At 59.8% G+C, this 24,676-nt stretch overlaps 2 protein-coding genes and 1 long non-coding RNA gene across 5 annotated transcripts; all 3 read right to left on the bottom strand.

The window, feature by feature from the left end:
• Positions 1-311: 311 nt before the first annotated feature.
• Positions 312-10,275, bottom strand: LOC137841502 (uncharacterized). Of its 2 annotated transcripts, XR_011088640.1 has the most exons (4): positions 9,776-10,275; positions 2,532-2,692; positions 1,240-1,535; positions 312-878 (listed from the first exon to the last, which is right to left on the bottom strand). It is a non-coding gene; the product is annotated as an uncharacterized lncRNA (long non-coding RNA). The 2 variants fall into 2 exon arrangements; XR_011088639.1 differs by having other exon boundaries at positions 312-1,535.
• Positions 10,276-15,150: 4,875 nt separating this feature from the next.
• CRYBB2 (crystallin beta B2) lies at positions 15,151-18,302 on the bottom strand. The gene is made up of 6 exons (XM_068654512.1): positions 17,627-18,302; positions 17,029-17,103; positions 16,693-16,811; positions 16,091-16,223; positions 15,530-15,672; positions 15,151-15,447 (listed from the first exon to the last, which is right to left on the bottom strand). The coding sequence occupies exons 2-6, from the start codon at positions 17,080-17,082 to the stop codon at positions 15,279-15,281; spliced, it is 618 nt and encodes a 205-aa protein (XP_068510613.1). The 5' UTR covers positions 17,083-17,103; positions 17,627-18,302; the 3' UTR covers positions 15,151-15,278.
• A 1,371-nt stretch (positions 18,303-19,673) lies between these two features.
• Positions 19,674-23,792, bottom strand: CRYBB3 (crystallin beta B3). Of its 2 annotated transcripts, XM_068654511.1 has the most exons (6): positions 22,607-23,792; positions 21,806-21,885; positions 20,700-20,818; positions 20,460-20,592; positions 20,231-20,373; positions 19,674-19,974 (listed from the first exon to the last, which is right to left on the bottom strand). In XM_068654511.1, the coding sequence occupies exons 2-6, from the start codon at positions 21,878-21,880 to the stop codon at positions 19,809-19,811; spliced, it is 636 nt and encodes a 211-aa protein (XP_068510612.1). In that variant the 5' UTR covers positions 21,881-21,885; positions 22,607-23,792; the 3' UTR covers positions 19,674-19,808. The 2 variants fall into 2 exon arrangements, with proteins under 2 accessions (XP_068510612.1, XP_068510611.1); XM_068654510.1 differs by lacking the exons at positions 21,806-21,885; positions 22,607-23,792 and adding an exon at positions 21,200-21,784.
• Positions 23,793-24,676: the final 884 nt, after the last annotated feature.

The following is a 24,676-nucleotide window of genomic DNA, read 5'->3' on the forward strand; positions in this document are numbered from 1 at the left end:
GCTTCATAATGCTCTCCTTTTCATTTCTGAACCATGTTTTTGCCATTATTGTCTGGGTATTATTCTAATGTACGCTTCAAAGCCATTCCTTGTGACAATTTCCAGGAAGTTACATTGGAGAAGGGCTCCTACAGAACCCCAGCAAAGAAGCTGCTCTCCTCGTGCTGCTTGGTGCTAGCCAGCAGGGTAGCAGCAGCTGGAACCAAAATGTTGTAAGAAATGGTGTTCTCTTCAATACTTGCTTAAATAGGTGTATTTCCTACTCATCATTCTCTAGCAGCATGTACAACGCATACATTTTGCAGTGTAATGTTCAGCGGTTTTGAAGGTCACTGGGATGTGCATTTTTTTGGTAGCAGACTGGAAATAAAGCTAATTATTTCCTGGAGCTGAAGAGCAGGCAGCAGAACGTGCAGCGCTAACAGGCACCGCAGGGATATTCAATTCCCCAGCTCCCCAGGTGCGAGGCTGCAGCCCCTCTGGGCATCCGTGTGACTCCTGGCTTCGTGTTTGCGTGTGTCCTGCGTGGGTTTGGTGGTGCTCAGTGTTACGTGTGTGCTGCCTCCGGTATCGTCCGTGGTGTTTGTGTGTGTTTATAAACAGTGTGCTGTGTATTCCCCTGGCTGAGGGAAACCCTGAATTAATCAATGCCGCAGTTAACAGAGGTCAGAATATGATACACTCGTGCGTGGCCTGGATGTGCTAAAGTACCTCCTGACATTTCTGTGGATGCTGACTGATATCGTTCAATCAATTTAACCGTGCCACGGGGCCGCCGGGCTGGAGCTCAGGGCCCTCTGTGCGTCCCCTGCCGCAGCCAAGAAAGCCCGGCTCCTGTCTGCTGCTCCTGCCTCCAAACAGCCAGCTTCTCCTGCCATCTGTGTAAGATTTAAATGTTTAATTTTGCACAGCTCTGCCGCGCAGGATGATGGATGATATCCCAGAGAGTAACAAGTCGAAAGCAGATTTATCGGTGCGTCCTACACCAACTCCATCACTTGGAGATAATGGTGCAAAACGGCACAACGGGACGGAGGCACGCTCGTCCTGCTGTCCTTCAGCCTGTGGAAAACCTGGTAATTGCAGGATCTCTGCTGGTATGCATGGCCAGCACTTGCTATGTACCCCTTGAGGGGAATGCTCACACAGATGATTATTGAACTCATTTTTTTAATTAAAAAAAATATATTTCAAGAAACACACCTCGTTTGGGAATTAGGAATATTAGGCATTGATTACCTTAGTTGCCTCCATGGGATGCAACCAACCACAAAACCTCCTCGTTCCTTGGCAGTGCTGGTAGGGGATAATGCGTGTGCTGGGGATGGATCCAGCTGGGCTCCGACTCTTGGTGGTTTGCTTGTGTAATAGCCAAGCAGCGAGCTCGTCTCCTGCTGCTTGCTCTGCTGGCAGCGTTACCTGGAGTGCGATTGCTCGTGTGGCTGCAAGGGGGGAGAGGAAATCTGCGCCCCACCTGCGCTCGCTGCCCTCCGCTCTCCCAAATGTCTTCAGATGGCTTCCTGCAGCGGGGCTACCTGGAGGTAAATCGGGAACAGGAGCATCACCCTAATGAGGTTGTGTGGGGATTCATTGGTGAGCAACCGTAAGGTGCCCAAAGGACCACAAGGGATAAATAAATGCAAGCTGTTCTTACTATAAATTAAGAAGACTGGAGCTGACAAGGCGGGCGTTCTCCCAGCACGATGTGCTGGCAGGGGATGTTCTCTGCCCCCTGGGCCACCACCGCTCTCAGCCTAGGGTCAGCGCTTTGGGGACACCAGCACGGGTGAGACAAGACCTCTCGTTGTCAGCTCCCATTTGCTTTTCTTACACTAAAAGACCCCCCCTTAGCAAAGAGTAAGTTCAGAGTTGCACAGCAGGTGAAGCGTGCTGGGAAGTGTTTAGGGAACCAGACTCGTACCTCCACTAGTTCTCTCCTCTGGGTTTGCAAAAGCTTGCCACACCTCTCCAGGAACAGGCTGAGCTTTGGGGGGGCTTTGAGGCATCTTTGCCCCTCTGCCCCCCACACTGGTACCGGCCCGAGCAGGGGCACAGCCAGGCAGGGTGCCCCGGGCATTCCCTTGCAGCATCCGCACCGAGGCTGGAGATGCATCCCTGCTCCTTAATGCACTTCTTCAAGCTGCACTAGTAAGCAGCAAGAGGCAATGTGGAAAACAACCAGAATGATTAACGGCCATCCCTGCTGCCGCCTGTGTTCACCAACTGCACCAGAAGGAGCAATTCCAGAGACCATCGCTCTGCCTTCGCTGCGCCCCTGCACCGAGCACCTGAGCCATGGGATGGGATCGCCCTGCCCAGCTGGGGATGCTCGAGGGCTCCTCCACAGCCCTGCTGGCTCCCCCAGCTTTCTCCTGAACACTTAAAAAGGTGCTGCGACCACTTCTGCCAGGGAAAGCACTTGATGGAATTCACCATCACCACGTTCCCTTCTGAAACCGGCTGACATTACGACGAGGCCAAGTTTTAATTAGGAAACAAAAGGTAATTAAACCATCAAAAATATTATTCACCATCAAACGTTTGTGCTTGAATAGCCTGAGCAGAAATAACGACGTCCTCTGGGGACAGAGATAAGAAGGGAATGGAAAGTCACGCCGCGTCTTCAGTCCTGCATGAGGGAGCACAGGCAAGAGAGGTGGGCGCTGCGGTGTCCCCAAACATCACGGCGTTTCTGTAAGCAGCAGAAACCCCCGTTAGACACTGTCCTCTCCAGATCGTCTTGAGCTGACACCCCCCACACAAACATCCTGCTTCCAGTCTCTCTTTGCTCCGTTGGTCCCACCTGGGCTGGGGGCTCCTCACCCACACCCACACCCACGAGAGGTGCAGGTGAGGCTCTGTGCAGCCTCCCCCAGGGGGATCTCAGCTTCTCCTGGTCCCAAGGAGAGGCTTGGAAGAGCCCAGCAGCCCGGGGCCGGGGCAGCAGCTCAGGGAGGCTGTGCTGAGGACAGCAGGAAATCCAGTCCTTTCTGCTTTGTTCAGCGGCAGTGCCTGGCTGCACTCCTGGCTCTGCTTAATTCTCCAGGAGGAAATATTTGTTCCTTTGAAATTGACTGGAATGATTTAAGCCGTATTTTTTTATCAAAATAAATTGTAAAGAAATAATGAATCTAATTCAGATGATGGCAACATCAGAATGCATTCTTCTGGCCCCTCGCTAATTAGATTGCCAACCACACAGGACATTCTCCAGTACAGATCGTCTCCTAAGAACTGGGCCCCGCAGCCGGAGCAGATGCCGTTTGTGCTGCACTGGGCACAAACCCACACCCACACTGGGCACCCACACCTCGTGCCATACTGGTTGTACTGGGCTGGCTCCCCAAGACCTGGAGCTGGCGGCTTGTGATGGTGCAGCCGGACTTGGTGACTGCTGCTCCCGTTCCTCGTCCTTCCCAAAAGAAACCAGAAAGCATCTCCGCACATTTCCCTTTTCCCCCCAAAGAAGAGCAGTCCGTGTACATCAGCACCAGTTAAGCTCAGGAGTAATTTCTTAATTCCGAGTGATAAAAGCTTTCCCCTCCCAGCGTCAGCTGGCAGGCAGCTCAGCTCAGGGAGAGGCAGGAGACAGCGAGTAAATTTTTCAGCTGTCTTCCTCTCCATGCAGCTATTTAAAAGTGAACTTTCTACAAAGCCTAAATAAACTGTCATGTGATGCAGGAATTCCTGCATTATTAGGATATTTTGAAACATGGCTGAATATGAAGTCATCAAATTTAAGCAGTTCAAAATATAAAGTTCAAAGATACTTTTTTTTTTTTTTTTTTAAATAAAAAAGGGCATTCTCTCTCTCTCTCTCATTAAATAAGCATTCTGTTCCCTCCTTTGGGATGACTCTAGATCTTTAAGACAGTCCCCACTATTTTTTTTCCCTCCACTTCCTTCCAGTGAAGGAATGGAAAGGGACATGAATGAAACCCCAAACACTGAGAAGAAAATGCAGAGTTTTAAATACAGAAGGGAGCTGCTGGCAGGTGCCCGCCGAGCAGCACTGCACCTCCTGCACAGCACCAGGTAACCGGGAGGTTTCCAAAGCTCAGGTGCAATTCGGTAATAAATGAGTACGGGGGGAGCAGGGCTCCTGCTTCCCTCCTGCCTCGGTTCAGCTTCCTCTGTGCTGCAATTCTGCCCAGCGCTGGGCTGCAATTTCCCGCAGCTCACACAAGTATCTCAATTACTGCCTAATGAGATCAGCCCTTCCTCTGCCCAGCAAATCGAGTGCGCCAGCCCCAGCGAGGCACAGAGGAAACCAAACCACCAGGCACGGCTGGGCAGCCAGCACTGCCCCGCGGGTCCCTCCTGAGTGTTTTTGAGAGCGGCTGAATGGGAAAAAGGCAGCCCGAGGGATGGGGAAGGCAGCCAGAAGGCCGTGGCTCTGCCATCCCCAGGTGGGACAGGGGCTGGGAAGGAGCTGGCCCATGCCAGGATCTCCGCAGCATGAGCTCACCGCTGCCCACTTCTAGCTGGAATGAGAAGGCCTTCAAATGGCTTCTCAGCAGAGCTCAGGTCCAAGCATCACGGCTGAGCCACATCTTTAGGGGCAGAAAGGTAATTAAAGAACTTACCTGTTAATTACATATGGGGATTTAGCTGGGACATCTGTGCACTGAAAGATGCCCTCACCTGAGGTTGCTGCAGAGCTCAGGCATAACCACAACCTCAGGACCCAAAAAACCACTGGAGCACAGCAGGCATGGACAAAACCCAAAGCTCTTCCCTGGAGGAGCAGCACCAGCAGCCTCTCCCTGTGGGCTTCATCCCCTGCATAGCCCAGGCTGGATGCGACCTCCCAGCCATACACACAGCAATGGTGCTAAAACCAAGCATGGTGGTGGAACAACTTCCTTCCCACTGCACACATCTGCAGAAAGAAGCGTGCCTGCAGCCAGCACGAGCCCACTGTCACGGAGCAGAGCAAGAAGCCTGAGCTGATGCGATGTGAGATCCCCCCCATGGTCCCCCCTGCAGCCCCACCACGCTGCGGGCACAGCACCCTGCCCAGACCCAGCACATCATCACAGCCCTGCCCCATGGGATGCCCTGCAGCAAGAAGGGTGGGGGGACCCCCAGAGCCCCCCAGGCAGCACAGCCCCAAGGGTCCCTCCGCCTGTGCCCTCCCTGGGCATCCTCAGGGATCCCAGGGTTTACAAACGGCAGTTATTACCAATAATTAGTAGCAGGTGAGGACCGTAACAGCAAACACAACTGTCAGCAGAATCCCTCCCCAGCACCCTGAGAGCTCTTCCCCTGCGCGGGCTGATTAGGCAAACAGATGCCAGGAGGGAACCGAAGAGCATTCGCTGCTCCACGGTCTGGTTTGAATGTAACTTGATAAAGAAAACCAAAATCAATAACTGGCTAATTCGGCTATAAATTTTGAGGGATAGAAGGAGAAAACCAACAATCACTCAGATGATAGCGAAACGGCACAAGTTGATTTAGATTCTGTCACAACATCCTATGGAAGGTAAGCCATGCAATGCCGAAAAGAAGAGGCAGGGTCTGCGGGGTGCCTTGGCCACCCAGGGCTGGGTCCATCGCAGGGATGGGATGGGTCCTGGTGGGGATGGGACGTGCTCGGGGCACTGCAGGCAGGAGCCAGCTGGGCACGGGGCTCCGAGCCACCCCACAGCGCCAGCGAGGCTGCAGGCAGCCAGCCCGCCTGCTGGAAAACCTTCCCAAAATGCTCCTTGGAAACAATTCCAGCTACGTGTGAAACGCTTTCTAGTTATTTCTCTTCCCTGGCTCTTCATACTCAGAGCCTATTTGCACAGAAATTGGCGTTCAGCGCCCTGGCTGATCATTCACCCGAATCCAATATCGTGCATCTGGCCCCCGCCACCCGCGGGTGCCTGACGTCAGCTGCAGGCAAACAGCAGCCGGAGCTGGGGCTGGGCACTGCACACCCTGTGGGACCATCCCTGCCTCCCTCCTGGGTGCTGCCAGCTGCCTGTCCCCCTCCCACAGGCTGGAGACACAAACACGTGCCCCTGCGGCACCCTCCATTGCACCCAAAAATTAAGGGAGTGGAAGGAGGCTCATTGCCAACAGCTGAGGGTGGAGGAACCCAGCACCAGGAGCCAGGCTGCTGCGCCCCTCGCTGCCCCTGTCGCAGCCTCCCCTCCAAGCTGGGCTTCGTGTTGGAGCCTTACGTGGGAGAAGCCCTCCTGCTGAGGCTGCTCTCGGCATGCGAAGGAAAGATGTCAGAGCGAGCCAGCCCGCTGTTCCCTTTTCTATGTGGCTGCATCGTGCTCTTAGTGAAAGAAATCTCAGCAAAACGGAGCCTGGTGCTGCCCGTGTCCCCAGGGAGCCATGGTTGGGATCGCGGGCTGCCCTTTGCCTCGGCCACCCCGTCCCAGGGCACGCCGGCAGCTCCGAGCCCTCACACAGGCACAGCAGCAGGAACCCGCTGCCAGCTCGGGAACAAAACGGCACGGCGTTTATTTGCACTTCCCTCACATCAAAGGGGCCCTTGTCTGAATCCGTCTGTCTTTAGCCTAGAGGAGAAGGGGAAAGATTGGTTCCTATTAATAGCCTCGCATCCCACAAGATCCAAGCCTTGCAAGAAGCCATGAAAGACGGCGGCATCTGATCCTCTCAATAAAGGAGGTAATTTTGGAAGAAATGTGTGTGCTCGGCAGCCTTAATTACTGCCTTCTCCAGTGGGGTAGCAGACGACAGTGATGACTCCTTTCTGTGTTGGTGGCACCCGGGTCCCAGAGGTGCTCAGTGCCAGGAGAGCTGTCGGCATGCGGGCAGGCGTGCTGCATCCCCCCAATTCTCATCTTGCAGCAAAACATTGCCAGGACTTCCACGGAGCAAGGGGCAGGAACCCCAGCAAGGGGATGGCCAGCAATGGGGCAAAGAGAGGCAAAAATGGCTTTACACCAACCTGAGGAGGGGTCCCAGCTGGACTGAGGGGTCCCCCCCATCGCACCCCAATGGGCACCAACCTGGCCGGCAGTGATGCTGCAGGAAGGGCCCGGGGCCATGGGGCAGAGCAGGGCACTGCAGCTGAGCACGAGGCTCTGCAGGAGCACAGCCCGCCCGTCCCATATGCCAAACGACTCGCCTACCCTCTCGGTGCCCTTGGAAAATGATCCAGTAAATTATCTGCATTTCACAGCCGAGGAAGCGCAGCTCCAGAGCAGCCGCCGTGCCCAGGGGCCTGCCAGTCAGGAACACTGCACAGAGAGGTCCGTGGGTCAAAGACAGCAAATACAACAGGCATGGGCCTCAGAAGCATCATTCCTCTAAAACACATCTGGCACCTTCCCACGCTGAAACCGAAATGAGCAGTTCATGTGGATTCAGCATCTTTGGCTCAGCCTCACCTGCGGTGCTGCTGAAAGCATCTCCCCTAGAGGACAGCTCAGCTCGCCCTCCAAAAGAACCTGGCATTGCCGTGCACCACTAAGAGCAAATCAGCCCCAGCTGGGCTGCAGAAGTGGTATTTGTTTCAATTCAACACTAAAGCAGCTCGCTCCTTTCTGCTCGGGTAGGGCAGGAAGGGACTGCATGCCTCCGACCCGTGCAGGGTGTTGATTATGGCACCGGGTAGGCGCACACAGTGCACACCTTGCGTATCGCTTGCTCTGGGTGAGCATTTCGGTGTGGTGGGCACGTGGCACACAACAGGTGCCCGGTGCTGAAGTAAAGCATCCCAGCCACGCAGGTTCATATTCCTCGTGCCGTGATAATTGGCCTTAATTCGGGTACCGCAATGTCACTGCCATGGTGCAGCACGGAGGGTGACCGAGGAGCTCTGCGAAGGAAGCTGGTGAAGGTACAGAAGACGTGGCAGTGAGAAGCTGTTTATCTCCTATCACACATGGCTGCGTGACATTAACCAGCTGCAGGATTGTGTCACCGACTCTGAAGAGCCAGGAACCTGACTGCAGTGACTCCCGTGCCCCTCTCCTGCTCCGTTCCCCCGGTGCCACTCTTGGGGCACTCCTGCAGGTGCCCTGCGCCCCCACAGCAGAGACTGGGACAGATCCCAGGCGCTTCCAGAGGCCAGAGAGAGACGTGAGCTGCTCCTGGAGGCACTGGCACAGCCCCTGAGATGCCAGTGGGAGAGGAACCCAAGCCCTTGGTGGGTCCCTTCCCAGCCTGGCCCCAGCTCCATGCCCCCCGTGCCTCCCTGCAGCCCAGGCAGGAGCGTGCTGCGCCCAGGTACGATCAGGATGGGCTCCACCAGCCAAAACACCCTGCCCCCAGCCACAGGCCTCCTCGCTGGAGCTCCTCTGGGCAGATAATGGACTTTGCCTTCGGACTTAATCTGCTGTAAATCTCTCTCTCTTAATTGCTTATCATCCGGAAACCTCGGAGCGAGCCAGGGCAGACGCTCTGAGCCCCTCATGTGATGGGCTGTCCTCTCCCTCCCGGCCATGGTCCTGGTCCTGGTGCACCCCCAGGGCACCCAGTGCAGCCCCAGCACACCCCCAATCCCCAGCAGCACAAGCTGGCAGGGAGCAGGGGCTGCCTTTCCATCTGCTTCTCTGCAGACACGCCTCACCAACAAAATGCCAGGAGAGTTTTACAGCCGCGCTTCCCATCAGCGGTGCCGCTGGGTTTGCCATCAGCCATTTTAATGCTGTCAGATGCCTTAGCAGATCTCAGCAGGATCTGAAAGCACTGCTCCCCCTCCAGCCCCCCAGGTGGGAGCATTGTGAGCAGTACATCACCAGGCTCCCCCACGGACCCCACACCCCGGTGGCACTGCCCTCGCACCCCCAGCCACAGCGGGCACTGCAAAGGTCACCCAGGGGCTAACCCAGGGCACAATTTGGAGTCAAAGATTTGATTTCAGGGGGAGCTGGTCGGCATCTTTCCACTGAGAACGGCTCCTAAGGCAGAGCGAGCAGTGCTCTGTCCCCCTGCCTGCCGAAGGAGCAATCCCGTCCTGCAGAGGGAAGACGTCATGCGACGGGAAGGTTGCTAAGCGAGCGGCTCCCTCCTTGTGATGCACAACTTCATTACTCGGCTCCCTAAATGGATGTTACATACATACGACATTTGCCTTGGAGCATATGAGCATCCCAAAATAGCACACGGTTCAGCTCTGTTTGTACGGTTTCCTGAAGAACGTCCCTGTGTGTGCCGGGCTCACCGCGTGTGCTGCCCGCACAGACCCACGGGGGCACAGCGCATCGGGGGGCGCAAACACCACGAGGTGCAGGTTTCCCTTCACTCTGGTCACTTCTCTCCCTGCCTTGCATTGCTGCTTTCTCGGTGTTATTCAGCACTTCTTGGGGTTATGCTACAGGCCAAATGTTATGCACTGGGGGCAAACCCCACGGGGAGAAGCCCCCAGACTCAGCCCAGCTCAGGCGGTTCCTTCAGACGCACTGAGCCGTGCAGACACCAGGTACGGCAGCAGCTCCTGCACCTCATGTAAGGTACAAATTAAGAAATAAAATAAATGGACTGTCCTGAGGAGAGAAACAAAGAAATTTGTTTTTCATTTTCCCCCTGATTTCATAAGAACTTCCCCGGCAGCTGATCTCTGCGGCGCTAACACGATCCGCTGCTATATTTTAATCCCATTACGTTGCCATGCGGCTGCTCGCAGGCCGCCTGGCCCACGAGGAACAGATGTTTCCTAATTGGCACTTCTGCTGCCCAGGAGTTTACATCACTGCGAATAGTTTCTTTGCCTTTTGTGTTGACATTGAAAGCGAGACCCCCACCGCCGCTCCTTACAGCCGAGGATTACACAACGGCGCTGGCTGCTCGCGCCCCACTTACCCACCTGGAGCTGTTATTTGCTGCACAAAAGCAGCCGCGATAATGCCAGGTCGGGGCGCTTCGGCACAGCAGCTGGGTCAGGCAGGGGTTGCTGGCGATCGCCGGGGTTTAATTGCCGGCTGCGGTGGCCGAGGAAGCAATCCGGGCTGGCTGCCTGCCCGCAGGGAGCGGCGACGTCGTCTCCTTGCAGATGCCTTTGGGTAGAGCCGCTCGAGGCGAAGCCCCAGCCAGCAGCAGAAGGCAGCACGGGGGCGTTTGGAGGGTTTCCAGCGGGGCTCCTGGCCCTGGGGCAAGTAACAGTCAGAGCTGCTCTGAAAAGGGAGCCCCAGCAGGGTCCCAGCCCACCCAAATGTGGACTGGGGGCGCCGAGCGATGGCTGCTGGGGTCATGGGCTCTCAGCACAAGCCACCACACCACGCAGCACCCCCACCCCTCAACACCAAAAGGAAGCGATTTCAGGCAAAGCCAGGCTCCCCCCCCCACACACAGCTGCAGGCAGGTGCCTGCTCCTACAGCCAAACCCTGGCTTTGCCCCTTCCCCCAAAATATCCCCCCCGCCCCGGCACAGCTGCCTCTGATTTGGCCAGGGCTGGGTCGCACAGGATGCTCCCCACCTGCGGGCACAGCCTGTGAGCTGTTCCCCAGCCCACACCTTTGGCTTTTCAGCTCAGCGGTGGCTTGGTCTCGTCCCGGGTGTTTCATAACCGAGCCTTGGGAGTGCCACCCTGGGAGCCTGACTCCGGAGCGCGGGGCAGGAGCAGCCGCTAAATCCTCACCGCTGTTATAATCCCCTGATACATTTTAATCCCATTATGTCTCCATGTGGCTGTTTCCAATTCTGGCCTTTGAAGAAGTGATGTTTCTTAATTAGCATTTCAGCTGGACGGGACTTTTATTTGCTGGAGGAAGCCTAGGAAGCTGTAAAGCTTTCATTTCTCCCTTTTATCTCCCTCTTTGCTCTAACGCTAGGAATAAAGAGGAGCAGAACACAAGCAAATGAGCGCCCAGGGCTCTGCGCGAGAGCACTGACCGGCTCCGGCACTGGGGGCACCGGGGGCTGGCCAGGGCGTGTGTGCTGGCTGCGGGCAGGGCAAGCAGCTGCCACTTGGCCCCGGGCATTTCCCTCTCCAGAGCATGGGAAGAACCCAGGGGACCACCAGCCCCCGGCCCTGCTGTGCGCCCACGTCCCCGGGAGGGCAGCGGGAGCCGGCGTCACCTCTGTGCGCACGGAGCCTCACCAGCAGGGAGGGAGGCTGGAGGGAAAACTGCAGGTGGTTTCCTTCTTGCACCAGCCGGGGCAGGGGCAGCACCTTCTTATCCCACGTGCTGAAGCTAAGTACTGAAAAATCACTAATCTGCCCTGCAAACCACAACGTTTCAATAATGCACCCTGGGTTCCTTCATATTTTTCCTTTCTTCCTTCAGCCTTTGTTATTTGTGGCTGGGGTTTGTGCGTGTGCACGCAAACATGAGGCTAGAGGCTCAATGTAATTTAAAGGGGGAAAAAAAATCAAAGCTAAGATCTCATGTAATCATGTGGTTCCAGAAGCTGGAGAATTAAACAAAATAGTCATTAGAATTTTAAAAGGACAAAAATCTGTGAAACCCGCAGTACACCCCTACAAGTTGGCAAGGCTCACGCCGAATGCCCAAAGCACCCAGGCTGCAGACAAGATAAAATTCACCCCGCTATGATGGAGAACAAACATTTCATATTTCTGAGACTCTTGGTTTGTCGCCAATTATTTCCCTGCCCTTGGCACGTCTCCCAGCGCCTCAGCACAATGGGCACGGGGGGAGCCGCGCGCAGCCGCCGCCGAAGACAATGGGAAGGCAAAGGAAAGGCAGTGCCGGCACGCTGGCGGTTCCACGTCGCTCCTCGTTGCACTTGCCTCCTCACCAACAGGCAGCCCTGCCTCGGATGAGATCCCGCATGAATGCACATCTCAGGGACAGACAATGGCTGATCTCGGGTGGAAAAGGAAAAGAAAACAGGGAACAAGCGAGGGGACGGTGCCCCCCTTGAGGGTGCAGCCCGGGTCGCTTTGGTGCACCAGGCTCTGCCCCATCTTTTGGGGTTTGGGGTGGTGGGGCCACTGCCTCCCCACGGCACCGCTGCAGAGAGCTCCCCAAAACACCAAACGTGCTTCAGCAACCACAGGAGCCGGAGGAAATGTCCGTCTGATGGAGAGGGAGCCAGCTCCCGGGGGTGGCAGTGGGTTTGCAGTCCCCCCTGCTATTCGCCTGGTGGAAAAAAAAAAAAAAAAAAAAAAAAAAGAAAAAGAAAAAATGAGTTTGACAGCCTGGAGAACAGCTTTAGCTCCAGTCTATTGGCATGGCAGCAAAACCACCCACTAGCAGGGAGAGCCGTGGGACCGCTGAAATATCACCAGGCAGCGCCGCTGACAAGCGCCTGTTGTTCTCCGGCGGCCGCCGCGCGGGTGGGCAGCGGGCGGGGAGCGGGCGCAGGGGACAGCACGGGAGGGGACGGAGGCACCCCCTCACCAGGATGGGATGGGGGTGATCTCATAAAAGGGGGCTTTTTGATAAAGTTCAGTTAAAATAAAAGAAAGCTGCGGTGCCGCAGTCCTGCCCAACGCATCCAGCGCTGGCAGCGGCACGGGGAGGGCAGCGCCTGCCATCCGCACACCCCAGGCCCCATCTCCCTCACGGTGCCTCGTGCTGCTCTGGAGCAGATGTTTTGGAGAGATGCTCAGCTCAGCAGTGGGGGTTCCCGTGGTGCCAAGCCCACCAGAAGCTGAGGGAGCCTGCTGCAAAGACAAATTGCCCTCAGCCTTCAAAGGCAGCACACGCTCCCCACCTCAGCCGGGCTCCAAGCGCCAACGGGCAGCTCCTGCGCCTTGGTCTCTCCAAACCACGCAGCCTCCAGCCGCAGCTCTGCTCCCCCCGGGCCTGGCATTTCTACGGTGACACCAGCAGGAACAGAGGAAGGAGCAGGGGGAGGAAGCATCCCCGGGGGAAGATGGGGCCGGACGGCACAGCCCACACGGCCTCCTCCCACCCCGTGTTCCGCACTCTGGATCCAAATTTCTGGGAAAGCTGCAAGCAGCTGAAAAGCAAGCCTCGGGTGAGGAGGACCAGAGACCTGCCAGCAGCATGGCCCAGTGCCTGGCCCTGTGAAAGTGCCCAGCTGCTGGCCCCACGGGGAGCAGGGGACGGGGCACTCTGCTCCCTGCATGGCCCCTCTCCCACCAGGCCAGGGCGCGATGGGATGCGACGTTTTTTTAGCAAACACAGGTGATGGGGCCGGGGTTACCGACGAGCAACGGTGAGTCAGAACAGGAGCAACTGCAAAATACCAGAACCACTTGCTCAGCGCGTTGCACTCAGCCAGGAAAACACATCTCCTCCTACGTGAGCCCCCGCGGGAACCGCCAGCTCCGATGCGCTGCTGCAGCTCTGCAGCGAGCGGGGTGCAGCCCACCCCGAAGGAGCAGAGCACCCGGCTGGGGGGCTGGTCCTGCTCACACCCTGGCTGCTCCATGTCCTCCCACCTCTGGCTCAGGCCACAAAACCTTGGGGCCAGTCACCAGAGGGGACAAGTCCAGCACAAGTCCCTGTGCCATTGGCACCTGGGGTGGCTCCTGATGCCCCAGGGTGCTCGGACACATCTCCCCACCCAGCTGGGCTAGGGGAGGGCAATGCTCACCATGAGCGGTGGTCCAGGGGCAGCCTGGGGTGGGCTGTGTGAAGCTGCTGTTTCTGCCATGGGGGGTGTGAGAGTGGGGGCCAGTGGAAAACCTGACCTCAGCGGAGCCCAATTGTGTCTGAGTCACCCCAGGGCGCCCACCTGAGCGCAGCCAGCTGTCGGCGAGGGAAATTCCCTTGACAAGTCAAGGGTGAACCTCCTCTGAGCTCATTCACATTTTCCCCTTCTGCTTTTGTCGCTTCTCCCCCGAGACCCCCTGCCCCTCCTCGTGCCCGTCTCACGGCCCCAGCCACGTGGCTGCTGTGAACCCGAGGACAACAACCGCGGGTCCCCGCGCGCCCCCCGCCTCGCGCGGTGCCACTTCCCCCCCAGGAGCTGCGGTTTGCCACTGCCAGCTCAAACCCAAATGCCAAGGCGAGGCAGCCTCCCCTCAGCAGCAGCAGACAGGCGGGTGTCACTACCCTCATTAAAACCCCATTTTTTCGCAGCTTTTCTCGGGCAGAAACGTTCGGGTCTGGGAGCGTTTGGGATTTTTTCCCTCCGAGGAAGAGGCACAGATTTTCACAGGAAGCCGGCTCCATTGAGCCGATGCGGCGAAGCGCTGCCAAGGCACGACTCGCAGAAGGGCTGACATTTCGGAGCAGCATTTGGCGAATGATTAATTCAGAATATCGCCCCGCTGCGCTGGGCTTTGCCAAAACCGGGGATTGATGCGGGGCGCAGTCACTCGGAGCGAGAGGCTCTGCAACATGGAGGATTCGCGGGGCTAAAATCCACCCGTGGGGGCCCTCGTGCGTGGGAGCTGAGGGGGGGGGGTACGGACGGGGGTAGCGTGTATCCAAATCTCCACACAGGTCCTGATTTGGCTGGCATCTGTGCCAGAGTACCCCAGCCAACAAGCCCAGCACCTCTCTGCTCTCCAGGTGCATGGCAAAGGGGTGCAGCAGGAGTTGGGGTGGGGGCAACCAGGGTGCCCCCATCCCACCACCAAACCCCAGCGGTGCCCTCCTTTGGGTGCCAGCCCTGCACGGGCACAAAACACAGCACAGCCCCACACAGCTGCCCTGACCCGCAGCGTCTGCCACCGGCCGCATCCTGCAGGGAGGGAGCGGGGCAGCAGCAGCTCAGCACCAGCCCCACAAAGCCCCCCGGAGCCGTGCTGCAGCCCCCAGACCCTCACACGGCTCAGCCAGGAGCAGAACCTTCCCCTGCTGGAGCTGTCACTTGACAGCTTCATTTGCTCAACGTAGAGTGCAAATAATGAAAGCATTATTTAGCATTATTAATGCTAAATTAAAGCATTGTTGCTGGTTGGAGCAGCTATTAAGCAATGCTGTCGAGCACTGACAGTGCTTAATAATTGCTTTATTAAGCTCCAAGGTGTCTGCCCCGACACCAGGCCCTCTGGGGACACCTTTGCTGCGCACCCCCCCAGCCGTGCCCCCCGCAGGGGCAGTGTCCAGACCCCTGGTGCCCAGGCTGTGGGGGCGCAGACATCTCCATCCCCGCTGCCCAAACCCACTGCACACCTCCCTCGCAGTGGAGCGATTTTGGGATTTATCAGTGCTGGCTGCGAGCACCACGATGCCGCTGGTGAGGGGCACTTGGGTGCGGGACGGCGATGCCCCCCCCCCCCCGATGGGTGCTGGAGGTCGGGGTGGGCTGAGCCCCGCCGGGAAGGAAGGGACCAGACCGGGGACTTTGAAACTCCAAGCTTTATTCGGTTGCATTGGCGGCGGCGTGGCTCACACGGAGGGAGGAGGGAGGCGAGGCCGTGGGGGCAGCGGCGGGCGAGGGGAGCCTGCTGGGCTCCCTGCTCCCGGGGGGGCCGGGGGGTTTAGTTGGAGGGGTGGTAGGCGCCGCGCTGGTGCCACTGCATGTCCCGGATGCGCCTGACCGACTGGATCTGGGGGTGCTGGGCGCCGAACTCTGAGCTGTCTTTGTAGTCCCCCTTCTCAAACAGGTACTGGTAGCCCCTGTAGCCGGGGTACTGGTAGCCCACCCACCTGCAAGGCAAGCATAGGGGGGGTCACGGCTGTCCGGGGGGCGAGGTGGGCTCAGGACCCCCTCCCACGGCCCCGTACTCACGTGCCGCTCTGCACCCGCACGGACGAGACCTTCTCCTGGTAGCCGTGCGCGTGGAAGCTGGGCACGTCGTCGTCGATGATTTCGATCTTCTTGCCGGTGAAGCTGGGGTTCTCGTACAGCACGATCTTGTGCTCCTGGCTGTCCTGCAGCGGGGCGAGCACAGGCCTGGGGTCAGCGCCCGCTGCTCCTGGGGCTGGCCGGGGGGGCAAAGCCCCGGGGGGCTGCGGGGAAACCGAGGCAAGGGAGCAGCACCGCGCGCCGGGCCTCCCCCTGATGTGTCCTCCCGCTCTGTGTCCCCCCAGCTCAGAGACCCGGCACCCCCCACGGGCACTCCTGGACTTACCAGCAGACGTCCTGCACTCCTGGGCCACCGCTCCCCATCCCCGTGCTCCCACCGACCCCCCCCGGGGGCTCCCCTGGGTCCCCGTGGGGCTGGGGCAGGGTGCACGGGAGGGGTCCTCCTCCGCCCACGGGGCTGGGGGCCCGGGGGAAGGCGGGGGAAGAGTTGTGGCTGCAGACCTTGGTCTGGCGGGTGGGTAGTGGCTGTCGGGGTGCTCTCACCACTTGGATGGGTCTCAGGGAGGTGATGCTGTCGCTTCTCCGGCTGTTGGTCCAGGAGTCCCAGCGGGGGTACTCCCCCTTCTCAAACACAAACTGCTCCCCCTTGCAGCTGGCCTGCTCGTAGCCCACCCAGCTGCGAGAGAGCAGAGGACGAGCTTCAGGCGGGGCAGCCCCCCCCTTCCCACAGCATGGGGTGCCCCGACACGGTGGCCGCCCGATCCCTCTTCAAGAGCACACATGGGGGGAAAGGCGGCACCGAGCCACGGGCACCATCCCTGCCTGGCCCTGCTCTGGAGAGGAAGGCAGCCACAGGGTGGGCGATGCCACGATCAGTGTCCAAGCCCCCCCCCAGCTCCCCTCCCAGCGAGCAGGGGCTGGCAGCAGCGCAGGATTCACCCCAGGGACAGAAATCCTGGAGGCCGCTCGCTGCCCTCCCCAGCACCACGACACAGCCCCGGGTGCGCTGGGCTGGCTGCTGGGGCTCAGCACCGCGGGGACCCCAAAGCCTCGTGCCCTGACCCCTCAGCACCAGCTGTGGGGAACCCACGGGGTGCCAGCAGTTGGGGGGGGCTCCCCAGGACCCTCCCCCTGCCAAGACGTACGGTCCGGAGTGCACGAGGATGGAGCCCACTTTGTCCACGCCGGCATCCTTCAGGTTGGGGCAGGCGCCGTTGAGCTCATGGCAGCGGCCCTGGAAGTTCTCCTGCTCGAAGATGGCAATCTGCAGGAGAGCGGGGCCGTGAGCAGGGCACAGCAACACCCTGAACCGCATCCCAAAACTTCCAGCACTTCTACAGCCCGCCAGCACCACCCCAGCATCTCCCTCTCCCAAGGGCTGCGAGTCCCTGACGGTGCAGAGGGGGCCCAGGGGGCACAGCCAGGGGGTGATTTGGGTGCTTGGTGAGGCTGAGGCGGCCCCGGCCCCGCTGCGCACTGACCTTGGAGCTGGCTGGCTGCTGCTTGGAGGCTGGCATCTGGTGTTCGGAAGCCATCCTCAGCCGGGCTGTCTGCTTCTGTGAGAGGAGAGCTCAGACATTAAAATTGCCACCGAGGATACTCCTGGCACTGAGCCCATGGCCCTGGGGCCGTGCCCCATGCCTGCACCCCGTACCCGCTGCTGCTGAACCGCACCAGGGGGCACACCAAATAGAGCAGCACAGCCCCAGGCCCCCACACGTCTCCCCGGGTGCTGCAGCAGCCCCAAGCCCCAGCCTGGCTTTGCATGGGCCAGGTCCCTGCTCCGAGCTGTTCACGGGACAGAGCCCCCCCGTGCCCCATGGAGGGGTCCCGGTGACAGTCCCAGCACAGAGCCACCTGCGGTGGGGCTGCGGAGGGGCTCAGCCCGGAGCGAGGGCACGAGTGAGCTTGGGGTGGTCCCGGGATGCTCTCAGAGCATCCCAGATGCTACTTCTGAGGCTCTTCCCTCGGTTCCTACTCAGTGAGCTACAGCCAAGGCATCCCAGCTCCGAGCTGCTGCAGGCCGGGGTGGAAACAAAAACAAAAAGGCGAGGACAAAAAGAGAGAGAGAGTTCTTACCAGTTGTACCAGTACCCGCTTGAGCCAGTGAAGGGCTGGGACCGAGAGGGGCAATTTATACTGCGCCGCAGGAGAGCGGTGCCCGGGCTATTTACAGCACGGTCAGAGCACGATTCAAAGCGGGAATGCAGGATTAAACCCAATGAAAACCGGGGTCAGCTGACGCGCCGCGGTCATTGTCTCCCCAAACCCCAAGTCGCGGAGTTATTTCATTAGCTTTCACATTCGACTCGCCCGCTTTGTTGGGTTTGTTGGCAAGGAGATTTGGAGTTTGCCTGCATCAGCCGAATGCATGCCAAGACCCAGCCCGGCCCTTGCAAACAAAGCCCCCGCCAGCCCCGCTTCAGGAGTTTTGGAGCCAGGGACTTGATCCCTCCAACCGGCCGGCGCTGCCCCGGCGCTGGAAGCACCGAAATCTGCTGAGGTCGGCTCTTTCCTTGCGCAATAAAACTGCCCGGAGCTCCCAAACAGCCCCAAAACACCTGGCCCTGCCCGGCTGCACCTCCCCAGCCAGGGAGAGCCCCCGGCACAGCGCTGGGGTCCCGTGGGGTCCCTGGGTGTGGGGGCACAACGGGAGGGAACAGGGGAGCAGGGCAGCAGCGGGACCCTGGGGGCACAGCACCAGTGCCAGGTATCGGGGGTCCCTTCCATTACCCCCTGCCCTTTTTGGGGCCCCCCATGCAGTGCCTACAGCCACCCCCGAGGAGGGGACCTTCCCTTGTCACTGCAGCAGGTGTCACACAGCATTAGGGCAGCATCACGCAGGGGTCGGTCCCCGCAGTCTGCGGCCACCGCGGGTGCTCCGGGAGCCCCAGCCACGCGCAGCAGGGCCACACCGAGCTGCAGATGCTGCAGGTGACCATGCAGCTCTGCAAGAAGTTGCTTCACACAACAGCCTCTTTTTGGGAAATCTGCTTTGTGACCGAGTGCCCACCACATTTGCCACCCCTGCTGCAGGACCCTGCTCCATCCTTGGGGCCCGGGGGCTGCGCAGCCTCATGTCCACCACCGCCCCCAGCCCCACAGCAGCCCCTGTGCTTCCCTTCCAAGCCTGGAGGGAGCTTGAGCAGCCTCGAGCCCACCTCCTGTCCCTGTCCCTGCCAACAGCCCCAGAAGGTGCCCATCTCCCAGCCCCATCCAGGGGGGACACAGACCCAGGGACAAAGCTCAGGCTGTGGCTCCCACCCCGTTCCCAAATGCCAGGGCTCGTGGCAGGGACTGTCCTGAGGCTCTGTTCCGCTGCCTAGCCCAGCCCAGCCCATGGCAGCCCCATCCCAGCCAACTGGGACCAGCATGGGGGGAAGCTGGGGGTGCCCCTGGTAGAGCCCCAACTGTTCAAGGCTGGCCTTGGGGGGCCACGTGTGCCCCCACAGCCAAGGCTGCTCGAGGCTGTGCCATGCCAGGCTCCCTGCCGGCACCCCGGGGGCTGCACTGGGGCCATGTGTGAAATGCTGCAAGTGGTGGGTGCGAGGTGCTGGAGCAGCCCCAGGCGGGGTTAGGGACTGCGCAGGGTGCAGGGCTCAGCCCTGCCTGCAGGACAAGCCACCCTCGTGGGGGTGTGGGGGCCTGGCACCATCCAGGGATGGGCGATCCCATCCCTGGTGCGCCCCAGGACCCCCAGATCCCGCCGTGCCCCTCGTTTGGAGGCGAGCCTGCTTCGCCCCATGCCCAAAGCACACGAGCAGCACTCCCACGGCCCAGGGAGATGTTTGGAGAAGGGGAGAAAAAAAAATATCCCAGCAGCAGCCCTTGGCAAGCCCCAGAGGATGGGTTCGGGGCGCTGCGGCTGCCCCTGGCACAGGGCCGGCTCCGTGCTGCCCTGCACACCCCACACCCCGACCCGCGGCACCGGGGGCTGTTGGTTTTGGAAGGCAGCAGCCTTTACGCAACGCCGAGCGCTCGCACTTTGCACACTCCTGCTTTGTGCACAGAGGCTGGGCACTGCCACGGCCCCCTCCTCGCCCCGCTGGAGCAGAGGGCTCAAAATACCGCACACACACACACCCCCAACCCGCATCCAGCCCCCACCAGGCAGGCTCCCAGCAGCCTCCAGCTCAGAGCTTTATTGAGGTTTTTGCACAAAATAAACACCAAGGTCACGGCGCCGGCTGCAGCACACGGCAGCCTGCCCCCGGCGTGCCGGGCGGTGCTGGGGGCGCAGGGCTTGTGGGGGGGGGGCTCCTCAGCTGTTCTCGAAGCAGCCCCGCTGGTGCCACTGCTGGTCCCGCACGCGGCGCACGGACTGGATCAGGGGCTGGTTGGCGTCCCACTCGTTCCAGTGCCGGTACTCGCCCTTCTCGAAGACATGCTGGCGGCCCCGGTACCCCGGGTACTCGTAGCCCACCCACCTGCAGGACACGGGGCAGCGCTCAGTGGCACTGTGGAGTGGGGAAGGACCCCCCCCCCTCCCCATGCCCTGGCTCTGCTGCTTCTACAGAGCCCCAGACCAGGGCCAGGAGCCTTCATTCAGCCCCAGGGACGCTGCCCCAGTCCCCAGACCGGGGGATGATGGCAGGGTGGAGGGTGCTGCCCCCATCCTGCTGCAGCACCTGCACCGAGCACCCCCCCAGCCACCCGTGGACCCCCCGGTGCCGCGGTCCTTACGTCCCGTTCAGGGCCCTGACGCTGGCCACGCGGTCCTGGAAGCCGTGGGCCCAGAGGCTGGGGACGTCGTCGTCCACGATCTCCATCTTCCGCCCGGTGTAGCCCACGTTCTCAAAGAGGTGGATCTTGTGCTCGGGGCTGTCCTGGGGGACACGCTGTGAGGGGCTGCCCTGGGACTCCCCCCCCCCCCTCCCCAAGCCCCGCAGACCCCATGGCCGCCCCTACTCACGATCTGGAGGGGGCGGATGGACATCAGGCTGTCGCTGCTGTGGCTGTTGGACCAGGAGTCCCAGCGCGGGTAGTCCCCCTTCTCCAGCACAAACTGCTCCCCAGCGAAGGCTTGGCGCTCGAAGCCCAGCCACCTGCGGGACGAGGGGGTCACGGCCACCCCTGCACGGGGACAGCCCCCCAGCACGAGGTGGGGACCCCCGGCCCTGGGGCTGCTCCGGCCTCCGCCTCCCCGACTTACGGGCCGGACTCCACCTGGATGGAGCCAACCTTCTCCAGCTCCTTCTCAGCCACGTTGGGGAGCTCCTCCGTCAGCTCGCACCTCCTGCCCTGGAAGTTCTCCAGCTCGTAGATGGTGACCTGGGAGGGGGCAGAGATGGCAGCAGCCGGGGAGGGACACATCCTGCACCGCTGCAGGACCGCACACCCATGGCAAATGCGTGCACGGCAAAGCCAGGCTCTCAGCTGGCCTCACACCAAGGCGCTGGGGGTCTCAGCACCACGTCCCCTTGCTGGGGACTTGGCGCAGGGACATCGCTCCTCTCGTGCTCGTGGGCGATGCTTGGCAGCCAGGCCCCAGCTGAGGTTGGTGTTTCAGCCATGCCGGGCTGGAGCCCAGCTCCCCGGCAGCCCCACAGGACCGAGGGTTTGTGCCCACAGCAGGGCTCCAGGGCCGCTCGGCTGCGGTTTCCTGCCCTGGGGCCGTGTTCGCAGCACATCGCTTCCTCCTCAGGCTCTCACCGATCCTATCGCCTCCTGTGGCCTGCTCCGGCCCTGGGAACCCAGCTCATTTTTTGGTATTTTCATCTCAAGCCCCAATGGGGCCATGGCTGGAAACCCCTGAGCCTAGGATGGCTTCCCCAGCGGTTTCTCAGGCCGCCCTTCGAGCTGTGGGGCTCGGCGGCGCAGCCCGGCCCTGCCAACCTGCGGCACGGCAGCGGTGCGGATGCTGGACCACAGCTTCTCACAGACCCAGCCCAGCCTTCCGCGAACCCATGGGCGTGAGAATTGCAACCAGAAAAAAACACTCGGGGAAGGAGACGCTGCCGCTCGCACCGCCAGCCGTGACAGTGCTCCATCTCCTGGAGCGAAGCGCTGCGCGGAATCGCTGGGAAGCCACAAACGCACGAGGAGGCGTCTCCTCCTGCAGGCAGCCGTAAGGCAGCCCCAAAAAGCATGTGGACACGTTTGTCCCAGCAGTGGCATCGCCACCCTGCTGTGTTAGGAGGCCGCTTGTTTTCCCAGCCCGCAGAGCTTTGGCACAGGCAAGACTTCGGCTCCCGCGGCGCTGCGGGGTGAGCGGCGGCACCGAGCGGAGCCAGCCCGCGCTCGGTCGCCACCCCGTACCTTGTAGGTGCCACCGTACTCGCCAGCACCCTCCCCAGTCGCCATCTGCTCGGGGGAACTTTGCTGCTCGGTCATCGTGCCTGGAAAAGCGAACGGTAGGAGGTCAGCGCGGCACCGGCTTTATGCGAGGCGTGAGTCGTTAAACCAGAGAGCGCTTAGAAAAGAGGATGGAGAACAGGTAACAAAAAATAATGCAGCCTGTGCTGAGCGGGGCAGCTGCAGGCTCCAGCACTTCACGGGGATGCCCAGGGCAGAAGCACTCCTGCGTTTGCCATCCTCTCCCCCTGCACCCGGTGCTGCTGTGTGGGGCCAGAGCATCCTGGGCTGGCCCCAGCCACGCTCCAGGTGAGCAGGGATCCTGCTCCAATCCTTGGGAAGCCGCCCCAGGTGCTCATCGAGCTCGTGTCTAAAAGCCTGGCCTGTTTCCAGCAGGGATTTGGCTGCTCCCAGCTCCCAGCAGCCGACAGCCTCCCCCCCACCCCATCAGGCTGAGCAGCCCCTGGGGCAGGAGATGCCCCCAGCCCACGTGGGACAGCAGCAGGACCCCCTCTGAGCTCTGCCAGCAGCACCCAGGTCCTGCCTGAATGGAAACCCCAGCCGAGCCCTCCTCCTGCTGCCACGCTAACCCAAGGGGTTCTGGAGATGTCAACAGGAGTCAAAGGCGCAGAGCTCAACACGTGCCCTTGTTATCGGCACCCCTGCAGCACCGCGCCTTGCCCAGCACTAGCGCGCTCGCCACCACACACTGGAGGCAGCGGTGCCCCCCTAAATCCCCATCCAGTCCCACGAGCAGGTCGCTACCTCTCCCGGAGAGCTCCTGCGCTGGTGGCAGGCGGCAGCCTCGCTATTTATGCGCCGCGGCTGGACAGGGCAGCACTTTGCCCGGACGCTGATGCAGCAGCCGCGTCCACCCGATTGCGTCCGTGGGATTTCATCTCAATAGCGTGGGCTCGCGGCGCACCATGGAAGCGTTGTTCGGATTTCTCCCGGCTGTCCCTTAGAAACGCGCCGCTCGAGCTGCAGCAGATTAACGTGGAAACTCGCATCAGCACGTTCACGCTGCTTCTTGCCAGCTTCTCTGGAAAACTCTCCCATCAGCAGTAAAGGGGAGGGTTTAGCCTAGAAACAGGCGCAGCGCAAAGCCAAAAAAAAAAAAAAAAAGGCAAAATATTTGTTTGGGCTGGAGCACAACAGGGCTGTGCTGGTGCCCAGTGCAAGCCCTGACCCAGCAGCAGCATCGCCACCGCGTCCCCTCGCCCTCCCTGCGCCCTGCTGAGCCTCCTGCCCCTGAGCTCCAGGAGGTGAACGGGGCTCTGGGGCCTCAGATGTGGATGGATTCATCTGCACAGGCAAAGCACGATCAGAGACGGGAAAAACGAGCAAATGCCAAGCAGAGGAGCCTGTGCTGGGGGAAGCAGACCCGATGCCCCGTGCTCCAGGCTTTGTTCCACCTCCAGCAGCGCTGAAAAACTGGAGACCACTGAGCCGGTGGCTGCGGGGTGCCCTGCCCCAGGGCTCACCGGGATCCAGGTGGAATCCCAGCGTTGGGGTTATCATCATCTGACCTGCTTTTAGTGGGCCTTTTGAAATGAAGAGCTGGACGCGAAGCTTTTAATGAAATTGCCAAAAAGCTACAGCCCTGCTTGGCCAGATCGGCCAGCCTGGAGCCTGTCCCGCTGCCCCTCTGCAGCCTTGCTCAGGGGGGCCCGCCCCACACCAGGCACTCTGCTGCAATTCCTGCATCGCACCCACACATTTGAGACATTTATGGAACCCCCTTGTGCCCACGGACAGCAGTTGAATGCAGTTTGGTTTTACCATTTTTTTTCCCATTTTTGTCTTTGAACGCAAAACCTCCTGGCTGTGAAAAATAAACCGACTTCTATACAGGAGGACTCAAAGGAGGGAGCGGAAGGTGTCGATTTGTCTCTTTCACCAAACAGAACTGTTTCAGCAGATGACAAACACGCAGCTCTCCTCACCAGTCCACTCCTCACCAGCATCCCCCTGCACACCGGGCTCTGCAGTGCCCACGACTCTCCCTTACCCAAATGTCCGGAGCTTGCACAGGGGTGAGGGCAGTCACAAAAGGGACAGAAGGGACCCGGGATCTCATTGATTTTTCTTCCCAACAGAACTGTTTCCTTTTGCTGTCAGTCTTTTAAGTCCCTTTGCGAAATCCTTACAGTGCATTGTTAGAAAATACTAATTGCACCATGCAATACACAACAGACAGAATAACTTTTATTACTTCGGAAATTATCTTGTACAAAATATTTTTATAGCACAATATATTTACTGTGTGACCCTTATTTACATATGCTATAAGGCTACGTGGGACATAGAGAAAATTTTATCTGTACAATAGCTCCTTTAAAAACAGGCTCAATACGGTCTTCACGTTTAATATGGAAAAAGAAAATCCATGAACCATTAGACCTCACCTCTCCTCCTCTTCCAAATCCCACCAGTCAAGTCAGCAGTTATTGCAGGTGGTATTTTTGAGAAAACGTGGAGCTGAGAGGTTGCCTGCTGACCCCCAGGAGCCATCTCCAGCCTCCCCAAGGACACCCACCGTGCACGGCCCCGCTCGCACCAGCACGAGGCAGACCCAGGCTGGACCTGAGGCTCCCAAACTTGGTGGCCCCAGGGAAGGAGCCTCTGAGCATCAGGTCCCCAAATCCACACTAAAGCTCTGTGGAGCCTTGTTTCTGCCACAAAAGCCCCGTCCTCCCTAAAATGCCACCCCCCTCTTTTCCCATCACCCACGTGAGGGTTCACATTCGCTTTTCCTTCCCAGCACGTACTTGAGCAGACGCAGGGCGCAGAGCAGGACGTTGGTGTGGACGCGGCTCACACACCCCATCCTCC

Source organism: Anas acuta, chromosome 17 (assembly GCF_963932015.1).
Source record: "Anas acuta chromosome 17, bAnaAcu1.1, whole genome shotgun sequence".
NCBI classification, from domain to species: Eukaryota; Metazoa; Chordata; class Aves; order Anseriformes; family Anatidae; genus Anas; species Anas acuta.

Excerpts from the sequence above, each read along its gene's own strand:
- CRYBB2 (XM_068654512.1), bottom strand. The coding sequence starts at position 17,082 with ATGGCTTCCGAACACCAGATGCCAGCCTCCAAGCAGCAGCCAGCCAGC. Across the intron at positions 15,673-16,090 it reads CCCTGAGACCCATCCAAGTG|GACAGCCAGGAGCACAAGAT; the intron begins GTGAGAGCACCC and ends GCCCCGCTGCAG. Across the intron at positions 15,448-15,529 it reads GTGCGGGTGCAGAGCGGCAC|GTGGGTGGGCTACCAGTACC; the intron begins GTGAGTACGGGG and ends CTTGCCTTGCAG.
- CRYBB3 (XM_068654510.1), bottom strand. The coding sequence starts at position 21,286 with ATGGCCCCATTGGGGCTTGAGATGAAAATACCAAAAAATGAGCTGGGT. Across the intron at positions 20,593-20,699 it reads ATCCAGGTGGAGTCCGGCCC|GTGGCTGGGCTTCGAGCGCC; the intron begins GTAAGTCGGGGA and ends CTCGTCCCGCAG. Across the intron at positions 20,374-20,459 it reads CCATCCGCCCCCTCCAGATC|GACAGCCCCGAGCACAAGAT; the intron begins GTGAGTAGGGGC and ends CGTGTCCCCCAG.